Genomic DNA, 15,495 nt, shown 5'->3' with positions numbered 1-15,495 from the left:
ACACACACACACACACACACACACACACACACACACACACACGGTAAAGGAAAACCAGAAGATGAGGAAGCCGGGTAGACTTCCCATCAGTCTTTTGGACTACATGAGCAAAGAGAGTTTTCCCCAGGCTGGAAGAAGAAGATGAGAATTGGGGTGGGGAACACTCTATGGTGGGGAAACTGAGGCTGGAAGAGGTGTCTAATGGGAAAGGTCATCTTGAAACCATGGGCTGGAGGCAAAGGCTCTCCCTGTGAGACTTCAGGTAAGGGAGAGCCTGTCTGACCCTCAGCTTCTCACTCTCAAAATGGATGTGTCCCCCAGGGGTGGGCCAAAGGAGAGGGTTTATGTCTCTCTGATGGTCCTTTGAGTGGACAGACAGGCATTCAAGTAACATAAGCACCCCTCCCCCAACCTTCTGCTACTCTTTTGCTGTCTGTCCTGACCTCGGCAGGTAGGAATTCTGGAACCTTCTACTGTTTATCTCACCTCTCTCTGACACTCTCTCCTCTGCCTACAGGGGGAAGGAGACTGCCGGGTTGGAAGTTCTCCGAAAAACCTGGAGGAGGGCGTGAGTATGAGGGGGTAGGGGCCAAGGGGGAATGAGTCAGGGGGATGCCCTGAGACCTGCCTTGTGGATGTGCCTCCCATAGTGCTGGGGAAAGACAAGGCTCCCAAAGTCACTTGCTGGGCTCTGGCTCTGGTCTTCTTCCTCACTATGCCATGACAGTCCTGGGTGAGAAGGAGCAGAGGGGCAGATCTGAGAGCCAGGCTGGCAGAGGGCAGACTTGGAAAGGGTGAGAAGCAGGGCTGAGGTGAAGGGGCCCCGGGCTCTTAAGATGACCCTAGATCCTGCAGACACTGTCACTGGCGGCTTTTTCTGCTTCTGACTCAGGTCTCTGGGAAAGGGGTTATCTGGTCCTGGCTCATATGGTCTTCAGTTTTACAAGGGGAGTCAATGGACACTGTTCTTAATCGGAAGGAACTCAGGCCAGGGGGCAGGAGCCCCTGATCTCTGTGGGGGGGCTGGCTTGTCGCCACACACCCCTGGTAGGCCCCACAGGGCCTTCACCCTCCTCAGGTCTTTTCTGTCTTGTGCCCCATGCTGGCCCCTCCGTCCACTCCAGGCCTGGAGAGGAACAGGGAGTGGTTTTGGCGGTTGGCACAGGGGGAGCTGTTGATGGCACGAGGCCCTATCATCTGACAGCTGCCTGGCCTCTGGTAGGGAGGGCCCCGCAGGGAGGGGCTGAGCTGTAGCAGCTCCCGAGGGTGGCCCACCAACACTGCTGTACCATCCTGGGCCGCCATAGGCCCAGCGATAAGGAGTGGAGCTGTTTTAAGGTCCGCAAGGACTCCTCCTTTGGGGGAAGGCGCTGTGGAGGTATGTGAGGATTCCTGTTCACTGGTCCTCAGGCGAAGGTTCATGATGCTTACGAGAATTAAGTGTTGTGTGTGTTATTGCAAAGGATGAACTAGCTTGAAGCACACCCTGGGATGGGTGCTCAGTAAGTATTAGCCTGCCTGCCGTTATTTCTTTTAGGGACCAGGAGGTGGTATGGCTTCATGACAAGGTTTATGGCAGATGTTGTGGTTTCATGTTATAGACAAGGAAAGAGGAGCTTGAGATATGCCCCCCCGCCCATGTCTCTGGATGCGTGTCGTCCAGGCCTCTTAACCCTTGGCCTGGGGATAAGGTGGGAGCCTGTGAGTCATTACTTTGAGTCGATGTTCTGGGTGTATTTATATTATGTCCTAGGACTTCTGACCCCTGCATCCTGAGACTGGGCCATATGGAGTCCATAAACTAGAGCCAAGTCAGAAGGAGTGAGGTTAGATGGCTTAGAAGAGCTATTGACCCTAAGGGCGTGTTTGACCTTGGTCTCATGGAAGAAAGAGGCGGCCACTTAGCTGTGGTTGATGCCATCTTGTTTTAGGTTTTAGGTGAAATAGCTTGGTGTGGGATCAGAGAGTCTGCAGGTAGTCATGTGTCAGAGTGGTGCCTTGTCTAGAAGGAGGAGGGAGGAGGGAGGAGGGAGGAGGGAGGAGGGAGGAGGGAGGAGAAAATGTCTCACTAAAGGAGTGTGAAGAGAGCAAACAGAAGAGCAGATTCCAGAAAGGTCTGCTACTATGGAGGACTGGAAGACCCCGCTGTCAGGCTTCCAGACATCTGTTGTAGGTGGGGTGACCCAGGGCTGCAGGGATGGTCCCCTGGTTGCCTGGGGCTCCGCTGTGTTCTGGCCAGGGGGAAGGAGAGAGCGGCTAGGCTTGGGGCACTAGCCTGTTTGTGAGGTGTTTCCTGCTTGGCCTATTCAGGCAGCTCCCTCCAATGGAGCTGGTGTTCAGTGGAGGCCGCAGAGGCGAGAGCTGTGTGTCGCACTTTGTTTTGGAAAAATCCAAGCGGTGGGCAGGAAGGGGGAGGGGGAGGGGGAGGAAGGGGGTGTGGCTGCAGAGCCTGTGTGGGGGCCCTCAATCCTAGGAGACGCAGGAATGAAGGGCTGGGCTCTGGCTGCCTCACTCGACCCCTGGTATTCACTGGCAGACCCACCTCTCAGCTGGGGCTCTGGGGACCTATGTTCAGGAAACAGTTTTTTTTTTTTTCTCTCTCTGTCCAGAGGTGTTTTGTTTGCTGGTGGACCTGAAAGGAAAGCAGGCTTTCTCCTAGCCTCTAGCCGCAAACAAGGCCCACTGGAGACCTGAGGTTCACATAGCTCCTGCTGCATGGATAGGCTATGGGGAACAGAAGGTGGCAAAGAGGAGCCCAGGCTGCAGGCCTGAGCCACTCAGGAATGTCTGCATTATGGTCAGCTCCTGCCTGCAGGGAGAAAGAACCAAGGAAAAGGGAGTTGATGCCCAAAGCAGGAAGGATGCGGGTTAGATATAAGAGGGACCATCCTGACAGTGGGGGAGGCTGTGGAATGCTCTTTCGTGGAGGCCTTTCTGCAAAGGAGAGACATGTTTGGGAGATTAGAATAAGGGAGACTTCTGTTTGGTGCTCAAGGAGTTGGATCAAAAGTTCTATTATTGGTCTGTCTTGGGAGGAGTTAGTAGGAAGTTAAGACTTTTGAGATTCCCTAGAGGGGAAAAGAATGGGACTACAGGCAGGCCAAGAATTTATTTTCCTTTCAAAAATAACCTCCCCCAGGGACTCCAAGTGGGGCAGGTAAGAGATTCCTGAACCCTGCGTTGTACCCGTTTTACTGATGAGCATGTGAGACTCCGCTGCCGTGCCTCTCCCCGGGTGGATCGACAGTCACCTTCGCCATACAGAATGAGGGTGATTGACCGGTTATCTCCACTGTACAGAATGAGGGTGAGGCTTGGGCCTCTCTCCTACTCCCAGGTGCCCAGAGCATAGCTAAACAGTGAATGGTTGACCAGTGAGAGGATGTATGCCGTGAGAGGGGCACAGAGCTGACTCCAGGCCTCAGTTTACCCTGCTGTCTCATAGGGAGTCAACAGGAGGCATGTGTTTGCCCCTTTACTGATGTCCTGAGCTCATGATGAGTCCGCAGTCCCCGTGCAAGCTTGCTTTCTGCTGGCGAGGGTCATGTGTCCCCAAACCTTGCAGAAAACAGGAAGCCCTGTTGGTACGAGGGCAGTCCAGCCCTGTGATTCATCAGGGGGTGACAGTCCAGCTGTTGGTCCCTGTCCCCTGCCCAGGGCAGTTTCTCCTGTGCATCTCTGTCCCAGCCATCCCGCTGTAAAGCATGTTTGGACTTTTGTTATCACACCTCTGGAGGCGGCAGGGCCAGATTCTGGGCCAAGTATTTATCGTCCAGTCGGGAGTGAGGAATGTGGAGTGTTATAACCTTGGCCAGAGGGTAGTGGGGAACTGGGCTGGAAACCTGGGTCTCTGGTCTTGTGCATCCCTTGCCCTGTGCCTTCAGAGGCTCCCAGTGCTGCTTGGCTCTCCAGTTCCTTCGCCAGCCCTGGCTCAATTGGCCTATTGTCTTCCTCCCTGCTCCTTGAGTGTGCCTGACCCTGATCTTGGCGGCACCGTAAGCTTTGGCTAAGTTGTGGCTTCCAGTTGTTCGAAGCAGCTGTGGTGGCTTCCTTCAAGAGTGGCTGTGGATACATAGCAGATGAAACCCCAGGGGCTATTTATAGCAGGGTGGCCCTGGGGCTTGGAGCCAGGCCCAGGGCCTGAGGAGAGTCAGGGCCTCCTCATCAGAGGCCGTTGCAATGGGATAGATGAAGTGTTGGCTTTCTGTGTGCCTTGGGGTGGGAGTTTTGGAACAGCCTGGTTTAGGGTTTTGAAAACCAAACACCCCTGGTCCCCGCCTCCCCTGCCCTAGCCTGACTCATGCAACCCTGAGTCCTAGGGCCAGAAATGCTGAGAGACTGAGAATCATTCCTCCGGACAGCACTGCTTAGCGCCTCCTTGCACTGTGGGTTCTGCTGAGCTCTGAGCAGCCCCACAGCGGCAGGGTGGACAAGCCTTCCTGCAGCCAGGGTCCCTGACTCTGGACTCCATGGGGAACTGGACCTCAGAGCCCAACACTCTCTGCTTAGGCTCTGTGACCAAGTCCAGGTCAGAGTTTGAGTCCTGCTACATCATTGAACTCCTAGGGTGAGTCACCACTGTCTTATGTCTCTGTCCTTGCAAGTACTTTAGCCTTGCTGCCTCCAAGGGGATGCTGTCATTTGGTAGCCGGGAAAGGTGGCTTGGTGGGGCCCAGGAATTCAGGACTGGGGCGCCCAATCCTGCATGCATTAGAGTGGATGGTGGCGGCTGAGGGAGAGGAAAGCAGGTTTTTTTTTGTTTTGTTTTGTTTTGTTTTTTATGAGAAGGGACGTTTGTTCCTCCCCTTCCAGGAATTTCTCTTTCAGTTCTTCTTAATGAGAGAGTGACAGCTAAAGTGACAGCAGCCATTTATCAAGTGCCAGCCACTGAGTGAGGAGGCTCATCTGCATTTTTCCCCCCGTATGCCTGTACAAGCTATTGAGGGCTGTCCTGTCTCACTGTGACATGCTGGTGACATTTTACCAGGTTTTGGATGGCTAAGTGTCCCCTTGGCTGCCCAGCGGGATGCTGGAGCCTAGAGCCACAGTCTTAATGTCATTCTGCTGCTCTGCAAAGTTTGGGTCACTAACGTGAGTTTTGGGTCTGTCTGCTGAATTTTATGCCATCGCCATCCTGGACATAGGGCAGGTGAGCCAGGATAACTGGCACAGATCCTTAGAAATGTGGGTCCCTGGATTCCCTTTATAAACCACATATGTGCTGCTCCGTCTCAAGGCTTTCCATTGAGCCAGTGACTCAGTGTTGTGTCCTTAGAGGAGGGGCAGTGAGGGAGAGCCGTGACAGAGGAAGCAGGTTCAGGGCTGGCCCGAGCATAGATACCCTTAGCTTTCCCAGAGCACAGGCAGGTGCTGTCTGTGAGGTTACTAGCTGAGGTTACTATCATGGTGCCTGGTGGAAGCACAAGGTGGGTTTCTGCGAACCCAGCCACTGTTGGTAAGCGTGTCTTCAGCGCAGAGGAGCCACTCAGGTGGCTGTATGTCTCTGACCAGAGATGTTCTCTTTCCATCTGTCTGGGTCTTGCCCACAGCGGGTACTTTTGGCCTTTGGGGTTTTGTGACTGGGTGTTGGAGTGTTAGGGTGTTGGTCATGGAGGATCTGTGGGTGGCCATGACCTAGCTTCCTCTCTGCTCCTCCCTTCCTGTGCTTCCTATCTCTTGTAATACTGCACATTTTCTCTTTTCCAGGGCTCCATGAGAGTTTCCCCAAGCATACAGCCACAACCACAATCACAGCCTATCAGGTATACTTGGCACATGGGGAAGGGATGGGGAGTGGGCGTTCTCGTGTCCCATCCTGGACCCCCAGACCAGTGCTGTACAGCCATAGTGAGAGGCCTGGAGTTGGTGGCCCTTGGCCTTCTTCATTGTGAGATCCAAACCAGACCTTGAGGTGGACTCTCTATTTTCCCACATGAGCTCATTAGTCCCTGTAATGGCACTGAAGGTCTGTGTATTGGCAAATGAGTTGCTGAGTGTCTGCAGTGACTTGTTCAAGATCATTCATTGCCCATAAGTAGCCCTCAGGGGGCCACCATCAAGGCCCATGCTGCTTCTGTCTCTTTGTGAATGAGGTCTCTAATGGCGGGAAGTCTTTGTAGAGTGATCACTCTCCACACAAGAAAAGAACACTCAGGAAGGCCCCAGGCTTTGCCCACACTCCACTTCCTTCTTCCTTACCTTCACTCTGATCCTCACAAAATGTGTAAGGTCATGGTTTCTGCCTACAGTTCCTATAGATCAAGGTTGTTTTAAACACCCACCCCCAACCCCATCCTTTTCACAGTTTGGTACACCTAAAGCTGTGATGCCAGTCTTGTCCAGCTGGTGGCACTGTTGTACTTCTGTAGCTTCCTTGGAAGCCATCCTGACAGTAGAGCTGGTTGGTCACCACTACCCCAGGACGGCCACCTCTGACTCATGCCTGTCTTGGCCCCTCTCCCTCCCCTGACTCTCAGAGGGAAAGGCTAGAAAGGAATGGGCTGGGTTTATGAGTTTTTCTGAGGGAGGTGCAGGACTTTTAGAGCCAGGACTCTGGAGAGTGGAGGGTACTCAGGCTACTTTGTATCAACGTTTGGGGTAAATGTGCAGGTGGCTTCTGGTCCCTGGGTAGACCAGTAGTCAGAGCTATAGCCCAGATGTTGCTGAGATACAAGAGGGGCAGGAGTGGTTAGAATTCAAGTCCACCTCTTAACTGGACAGCTACCCCTGTCATTTCAACAGAGAAGGTTGCTTCTGCCGCCTTCTCTACACCCATCCAGACGTCTAGGACCATGTCAACCCTGGTGCAATCTAGATATTTCTAGGCCCCTTGATGTCCCGGGGCTTTTTCCCCACCCCCAGAGGATCTGCTGCTTTTAACCTGCTCCAGCCTCAACCCCATACTGCTAAAGTACAGCAAAGGTTAACAAAACGAGAAGTGTTGCCCACCCCTTATGGGAAGAGTATAGCTTGGATGGGGAGGCAGGAGGAGGATGGGGAAGAGCTGTCCCAGTGGGCGACATGGACCCTTCCCTGGTAAGTAAAGCAGTGAATTCTTTGCTTCCCTCACTTCATGTCCAGGGAGAGACGGCCGCTAGCCTGGGTCCTTCCCAGTGTTTCTTGTCTTGGCCAACCCTGCAGCAAACATCCTGCACTCTCTTACTTCTCTGGCCTCTAGGAATGAGGGAGACCTGGCCAAGAATGATCTCTGTAGGGAGATCTGGGGACAGCATGCAGGGGTCAGCCTGCCTTAGGGAGTCTGGAATGTGCCATGTAAGCATATCACCTGAGCTGCCCCTTCCCCAGGGAGGCCTCCTGTCTTCTCAGTTTGAGTGCATGGAGGTGGCCAGGGTTCTGCTCCAGCATTCCTGGGGAGCGCTGTCTTTCCCCATCAGGATCCTTTAAGAAACTTCTGCCTGCCTGACTGGGTATTAGAGACGGGATCGGATCCCTAGATTCTGACCTGGGCCAATCCTCTACTCAGTCTCTCTAGAAACATGAGTGTGAGCCGAGCCATGGAAGACAGTTGTGAGCTGGACCTGGTGTATGTCACCGAACGCATCATCGCCGTGTCCTTCCCCAGCACAGCCAATGAGGAGAACTTCCGCAGCAACCTCCGTGAAGTGGCTCAGATGTTGAAGTCCAAGCATGGGGGCAACTACCTGGTGGGTGGGCCTCACCCTTCCTCTTTCTCACTTCCTGTACAGCGAGAGTCTCTGCCCACTCCCCATTGCCAGCACCCTCCCTTCCCTATCCTGGGCATCCTGCAAGGCCCAGGGTTTCACTCTGTCTTAGAGAGAGAGAGAGAGAGAGAGAGAGAGCTGATTCTCAGGAGAGCATGTGCAGTTGAGTGTAGCATCTGGAGCCAGGTGTGTGTTATTGGAGTGTGAAAATCTGTGACCACTTGTGAGTGCATGTGTGTGAGTGCATGTGATTGTGAGAATGTGTGAATGTGTCAGTGGGCTGACAAGAAGAAAATAAGAACTCAGGTTCACTTTGCTGGGCCTTCACCACAAGCCAGGTCCCCTGATAGCCTCTTTACCTTCAGAACAGCCCTGGAGAGAGAGAGAGAGAGAGAGAGAGAGAGAGAGAGAGAGATAAGAGAGAGCTGAATTCTGTGTGTGGAGCTGCTGCTTCTGGTGGAGTAGACTTGGCCATGTGTAGTTTTGGGAACCCTTATGCCTGGCTAGAGTTACCTGATATTAGGGAGGAGGCTGGCAAAGATTTCCTCTACAGTAGGAAGGTGGCTCAGGTCCCTGCTCCAGGGAGTCATAGACTCCCTTGGTGGGGGTGGGGGTGGGTGGACTGTGGTCCCTAAGCCCCTGGGTGCTGCCTGCCACATTCAACAGAGCTGGGCTGAGGAGGTTGCACAAGGGTGCTGGGGTTGCTGGAACAAACGGCCACACACTGTTTGGCTTAAAATGTCAGGAATGTGTTCTAGAGGCTGGGCATCTGGGTGTCATGGAGGCCATGCTCCTCTGAATCCTGGAGAAAACTGCCTTCCTTTCTTCTTTCTCACTCCTGGCCTCTCCCAGCACTTCCAGACATTCCCTGGCTTGTGGCCACCTGGCTCTATTCGCTGCCTCCACCTTCTGGCTATAAGGACATCGGTTGTTCATCTTAAGATCACCCTGCATCCAAGAGTGTCTCCTAACAAGATCCCTAACTACTTGCAAAGGTCTCAGGTCCTGTAGTTCTGAGTTGATAGCCTCTGTAGCAGTCCATCCATCATTTGTGATGAGCATTGTGAAGGGCCTGACTTTAAACATCAGAAAGTCCTGGTTCTTACTCTGCCTCTGTGATAGCTGAATGTATGGTCTTTGGCCATTAGTTTTCCCATCTGCAAAATGGGCGTTGCTGAGGGAGTGAATGCAGAGTTCTAGGATGTTTGTGTTCTGTTGGAGCCCCCTCCCTCCTGCCCATTCTAGAGTCTGTCCGCTCTCCTCCAGGTATATGACAGTGACTGTCAAACTCGTAGTCATGAGATAGAGGCAAGCAATTCTGCACAGCCCTTTAGGGGGGGGGGTCAAGGAACAGGGTCGGCTTTGGGATGTGAGTAGACTCCACGTGGTAGAAGAGTGAGAAGCAGTCTTGTTGGGAGATTCCATTCTAAAGCCAGAGAGGGACACGCCCATTAGCACCAGTGGGCGGGGCTCCATCCCTCCTCACCCCAAGTTCAGGATGTTCGCTTGCAAGGGGGCCTGGCTGAGTGTGGTAGCCTCCACCTTTCCTGAGAACTCACTGCTGATCCTGTTGACCAACATGTTTGTTGTGGTGGAAACTTCCCTTAGGGGAGAGGGTGACGAAGGTTTAGGAGTCCAAGAGCTCATGGCTGGCCTGTGGCCGGGATCCTGACCACTGGGGACAAACTCCCCCTCCCAGTGTCCTCCCCATCACTCTTACTGGTCCCCCCTTTGTCTCTTTCTAGCTATTCAACCTCTCTGAGCAGAGGCCTGACGTCACCAAGCTGCATGCTAAGGTGAGTCTGGGACTGTCCTGGGAAGACTGGGCCTAGCCTAGCCTGGGCTAGCGGGAGAGAGAACATGTCCCTTCCTATGTTAGTGCCACGACAGTTCCAAGTTCAAGGGTATCTCAGATCGGCAAACTGGACTGTAGTATCAACAACTGAAATTTCACACAGTGGGTTCTGACCTCATCTGCCCTGGGGAGGGAATACACAGGTTTCTAAGAGCGGGACTGGGGTTGTGACTTCTCTATATGTGCCTGTCCCCGGGGTTTATTTTGCTTGCGAAGTGGGTTTTTAGAGAGGGGACCTTGGCTTCTATTTTGGATTCTGGTGCCTGTCATTATGGGATGTTAAGCAAGCAACAGACTGCTCTGGGGCTCAGATCGTGTGTCTGAAAGTGGACAGCTGGCTTAGGCATGCTCTGCGGACGCTGCCAAATAGCAGCTCTTTTCATTTAGTGTTTTGTGAAATTAGAGAGGGCTGGAGGAGGCCTTGAGGGCTGAAGGCCACTGGGAAGCCCACTTCTGCACACTTCAGACTTCTCTCAGAGGTAGTCTGTGTATCCAAAGGTCTGTGAGCATCAGGGGACCCTTTCCTCTCCTCTGACACCCTGTCAGCCTTGAACTGGCCTTGGAGGGGAGCTGAAGAGCTGGGCTCAGGCCTTTCTGGAAGCTTTGAGATCACAGTCTCATGTTGTAAACCTTGGCACACCCCTGTGAGGACATTAGCTCTGGGAAAGGGACATGGCTTGCCTAAGACCCTACTTCGAGTCTAGGTCGCAGGTCACGGTCTTTGCTCGTTAAGCCTCGCCTGTCAGCAGGACTGGTGGTCAGGACAGGACTGACGCTGCTGGTGGCTGTCCCCACATTGTGCTGGCCAGCTTGATGGCGTTCCTGGGCTTTCCTGTGCTTACTTATGTCTCAATCACAGGTCCTGGAATTCGGCTGGCCTGACCTGCACACCCCAGCCCTGGAGAAGATATGCAGTGTCTGTAAGGCCATGGACACCTGGCTCAATGCAGACCCCCACAATGTCGTTGTTCTCCATAACAAGGTCAGAGCAGGGGCTGTCCATGTGTGTGCATACCTGTGTGTGTACAACTGCATGTGCACACCTGCCCGGGTGTTCAGATAATGTGATTGTGCTCACCCATTTGTGTTTTCCATCCTAGAACATGATAGCTTCTGCCCAAGAGTGTACCTCCAACAAATGGGGGCAGGGCAGTGACTTATGTGTCTAGCGGTGGAGGGTGTGCTGGCTTTTCTGACTCCCACCCTCCTGCCTCTCTCCCCAGTGTTCCTCTTTCTCCAGAACAGCACCCTCCTCTCTTACCCTTGGCCCCTAGGCTTTGGGGTGGACTTTTGACAGCAGAACCTCTTTGACCAATGATTGCTTTTGGCCTCTTTCAGGGAAACCGAGGCAGGATTGGGGTTGTTATTGCCGCGTATCTGCACTATAGCAACATTTCAGCCAGGTGAGAGGCCAGCTGTCTTTTATCCCAGCTCCTGTGCTCTGAGTGTTGACGTGGGGGCGCCCCTCTCCCACCTTGAGGCAAGGAGCTGCCCTCAGACGGAGGAGCAGGACAGACGAGAGGTACAGGAGCCCGCAGAGATAGACACAGTGTCCCCCAGCTCTGAGGCAGGATGTCGCTCTGAGGCGACAGGGAAGAGCATCTTCTCCCGCGTGGAAGACACCCACACAACAGCTTTGAGCTACTCATTCTCCCTCAGTTGCCTTCCGTTCCACTCGATGATCCAGGAAGGAGTCAGAAAGAGATACTGCATCAGAATTGGGCTCAGGGGACAATCTGGAAGTTACCTCAAGCCCGCGGCAGGGATGTCTTTTGGCCTGGGTATTTGGGAGAAAGAACAGGAACCAGCCAGTATGCAGATCCCATTCTGACCCCAGTCAGCACAGAGGCCGAAGGCTCTTTCATCTAGCATGGCTACCCAGAGGCTGCTGTGTCCTGGACCATGTTATGATGGCACTTGGAAGAATGTAGAGGTTACAGCCCAGGGCCTGCCCTGGAGGACTTCAAATACCAATCAAGTCCCTCAGCAGCATCCATGGCTGTGGCTATACCAACAGGCATGTGGCCGGGGACTTGTGGCTCTAAAGGCATAAAGGATTTCTGTAGGTCTTAGAGAGGAGCTGTGGGTGGGATAACAGGGACTGGTGACCATAGAGTCAGAGAAGGCTTGGGGACAGTCAGGTAACAGAGAGCAATGGCCTTGCTGGCCTTAACGAGGACTTTGCATTTACTCTAAACAGGACTGAAAGTTGTTGGAATGCCAGAATTATCTCTGTATGCTGTGTGGAGGCTCTCAGCCCAGCCTTGTGTCTGCTGAGTGGACACATGTGCACCCATGGGTGCCAAGCCCTAATGGGTGCCACCTCATCCCACCCCCTTTAAGCCTCATTTGATGAGGGGATGAGGTTTGATGGAAAGGATTCTGTCCCCGGAGCCAATTGGTAGCAGTCTAGAGATCGGTGCCCAGGCCGCCAGGCTGTGGAACCCCTGGCTGAGCCCTGTGCCACACAGATTGGAGATGCTTGAGCATGCTTGTCCTGAAGGCTCCTCAGGGTAGCATGTTTGGAGGATGGGTATGACCACGGTGACCAGAATTGGCTGAGGGGCTGTGCAAGCCTGGGGGTGGGGCTCTGAGGGAGGGGACAAGAGGCCCTTGGCTGTAGGAGTGGGCTTCTTTGACTGTCTTATGTCTCCCCACAGTGCTGACCAGGCTCTGGACCGGTTTGCAATGAAGAGATTCTACGAGGACAAGATCGTGCCCATTGGCCAGCCATCCCAGAGGAGGTGGGTGCCTGGGACCAGGCCCAATCTATGCTTTCCTGTGGTGGATACTGGCCTTGTGCACTCTCAGGGGGTGGACAGCTACTTAATTGAGGGTGTACCAAGCATGGGCATTTAGCCTGCAGTGGCACAGGTATGGTGGTGCCCACAGGTTGGGGTGTCAGTTGGCTTCGGCAGCTTCTAGCACAAAACGTGCTGTTAAGGCACAACTGTAGGGGAACTGGTCCCCGTGAAAGGAAGACAAATGCTGTTCCAGCCTGTGGATGAGTACACATACATTGATGTCCCTAATGCCTGTCCTGGGAAGTCATAGATAGCTCTATAAGGGACACCATCTCTCGGGAGAATTTATAATGTTTTGCTAAGGGTCCCAGCCACACGTTCTTACTGCAGTGTCATAATAATAGCCCAGACAGGAAGCAGGACCAGTTGGAGTCATGCATCGCCAAAGTCAAGGAACTCTGCTGCAGCTGTGGGTACTGGGACATCCAGGCTGACAGAGCAGAGTCCCTTCCCTTCCCCGAGGGAGCTATGGTTCAACAAGTGACCCCAAAAAAGCCAAATGGGAAGGGGGGAGAGTTGGAGATGAAGAAGGACAGAGGTTGGGGGAGAATACAGAGAGGCGGAAACAGGAGGATAGGGAGAGAGGGCAGAGTAGAGAGAGGGAAGACAGGAGCGATGGAATAGAGAAGGGGAAAGAGAAAAAGAAGAGAGAGAAGGGAGGGAAGAAAGAGAAGACCCACGCTGGGGAGTGCTCTGACATGGAGGGTGACGGGGAGAACTGGCTGTGTTCATGGAGACAGCCTGGAATCTCTGGTGGAGACTTTGGAGTGACTCTGGAATCTCTGGAGTGACTTTGAAGCCCTACCTGGGCCACTGATGATATCCAGGGGACCCTTCTTACGGATGAGACGCTTGAGGTCAGGGTAGAGCCAGGGCCAGGGGCCGCAGTGAGTGGTGGCTGAGCTGGAATGTAGGCAAGGGCTAGGATGCTGGGAGTCAGGGTCGGGTCTGACAATGCCACCTGCTACCTTGCCGGGATCCGCCCGTGGATGACACCTGTGACATTCAGGGATGCCTGACCCACAGGGGCCATGAGCAGCATTAAGGGTCAACTGGTCCCGGGGAGGCTGCAGTCATAGCAAGTCCAAGCCTAGACTGGAGACCTAGAAAGTAGGGATTCTGGTATGGCTGTGTGTGGTGGGCCTGCTACCTGCCTGTGCTGGCTCAACCCCATTCTCACACCAAGGACAAGGCACTAAATCTTTCACGCAGGGATGTGTGTGGGCAAGCTTCTTATGAACAACAGCTTGCTTACAAACAGACAATTGCTGCAGAGGCCAACAGGTGGTTTTGAAGAAAATTCAAACCATGACTGCTAGAATGATGGGCGGCCAATAGGGCTGGCTCAGAATGAGGCATGCCAGGGGTACAGTCTGAGTGGGCAGGGTGGAAGTGGGGAGACCTGACCAAGGGTAGGGGGCCTGGGCAGAGCAGGCAGGAAGGCTGGAGGCCAAAGACTCGCATGGCTTCTGGAACCCCTAAGGACTTAGCTGTAGATTCCAAGGGCCTTTTCTGCCTCTTTATATTGAGGATCCCCAACACACACCCATGCCCCCACCTTGCTTATCTGGATAGGAGCTGCAGTCACGCCTGAGGACTATTGCCATTGTAGCTGGAAGCCCAAATAAAAGTACACGAGTACTTGCCAGGTAGCCAGGAGCCCAGCACCTTCCAACAGCACATCCTCACTGACTACTGGCCTCCTGGAAGCCTTCACTGCAGGTCTGATACCATGCACGAGCTCCTGGGGGTCTGTCATGTGCACACACAGCTTGGTCTCAGTCACCTTTGGTCCTGAAGGTTTCAGTCTGCTTATGAATAGGGATGTGGAGCATCCCTGTGTCTCACTGAAGCTTGGAGACAGTGGGCTGAACAGTCGCTGTAATGCTGGGCAACAGAGACCAAGCTTCCCCCAATGAGAAAGAGAAGAGGTCCAGTCCTCCTCACATGCCTGTGTGCAATGCAGTTGTCACGTGAATTTGACTGCGTGCGTTATTTGTGTCTGCCAACAGATCCCACGGGCCAGTGCGTGTGTTGGGGGCAGGCCACCTTCTCCACACACATGAGAAAGTACAGCCGTTGGCTTCCGGAACATTCCCCGCCACTTTCCCTCTGCTCCCTTGTCAGTGGTGCTCACAGGGAACCCGGTAGTTGGACAGGGAAAGCAAGGAGTGAGCGGGAGGGGCTCTGCCTGTGGGTCACTCACTCATTGTCACCCGCCCTCGGGACTCATTGTCCCTAGAACACAGACACATCCTGTTGGCCTGGTCAGGAGATCTGATGGAAACCTGCCATTCCAGGTTTCCGGTTTGAGTATCGGGCCAGGGGGGCTGGACAGGGCCTTGAATAGGAGCTGGCAGTGCCCATCAGATTATCTTGCTAGGGGAGACTGAGATGGCCCCACCCAGGCTCAGGGACTGGGCCTGGAGGAGGGCCTAGGGGCCAAGAGATGGGGGTGGGGAGAGGTCTTCTGGTGTCATAATTAGAGTCTTACCCTCCTGTGGAGCTATTGGCTCTTATAGAGTCCCAGGCTGCATCTGATTGGTTTGTCTGGTTCAACCTGGTTCTCTAGAGAATCAGAAAAGGAGGAGATGTCAACCAGCCAGCACCAGAGGACTGACCTGTGGTTCAGAGATGTGTCAAAGTCTAGACTTCTCTCCTTCTCTCTCCCATCCCCTGATTTGTGTGATCTTGATGTGTGTCACAACTTTTTCTGGACCTGGTTTTTTGTCTCTGCTGGAAAGAAACGAGATGGCCCAGTCCTTCTGTTCCCGCAGCAAGATTTTTATTAGAAAAACTGGGTGGTTTCTGGAGCTGCTTATGTGGCTCAGTCTGTTGACGGCTTAGCATGCAGGAGACCCTAGGCCTAATCTCTAGCAACACACACACACACACACACACACACACACACACACACACCCCAAAAATAAAACCCCCAAAGAAACAAAAACCCAACTACAAACCAGCTTAGAGTTAGGATACTTATTAGAAGTTAATTATCTTAGATCCCAAGTAAAGAAGTTAATATACAAAATTCCATACATTTAGCATGAAATAAAATAAGTATTGTAGTTATCAAGCTTTTACTGTTTGCTCTTTGTGTGTGTGTGTGTGTGTGTGTGGTTGTGTGTGTGTGTGTGTGTGTGTGTGTGTG

At 53.4% G+C, this 15,495-nt stretch overlaps 1 protein-coding gene across 14 annotated transcripts in view; it reads left to right on the top strand.

Annotated features, from left to right (window-relative positions):
• Tns1 (tensin 1) overlaps positions 1–15,495 on the top strand; it is a 213,641-nt gene that overhangs the window by 120,456 nt on the left and 77,690 nt on the right. For 11 of the 14 annotated variants that reach the window (XM_021197450.2, XM_029539336.1, XM_029539335.1 and 8 more), the window contains 7 exons: positions 518–568; positions 5,707–5,762; positions 7,484–7,664; positions 9,428–9,478; positions 10,397–10,519; positions 10,876–10,940; positions 12,198–12,281. In XM_021197450.2, the coding sequence (XP_021053109.1) occupies positions 518–568; positions 5,707–5,762; positions 7,484–7,664; positions 9,428–9,478; positions 10,397–10,519; positions 10,876–10,940; positions 12,198–12,281 (611 nt within the window). The other 3 variants (XM_029539342.1, XM_029539343.1, XM_029539344.1) reach the window with 3 other exon arrangements.

This window comes from Mus pahari, chromosome 5, assembly GCF_900095145.1.
Source record: "Mus pahari chromosome 5, PAHARI_EIJ_v1.1, whole genome shotgun sequence".
NCBI classification, from domain to species: domain Eukaryota; kingdom Metazoa; phylum Chordata; class Mammalia; order Rodentia; family Muridae; genus Mus; species Mus pahari.
Note: the sequence above shows the minus strand (reverse complement) of the source record. Positions and strands in the feature narration are given on the sequence as shown.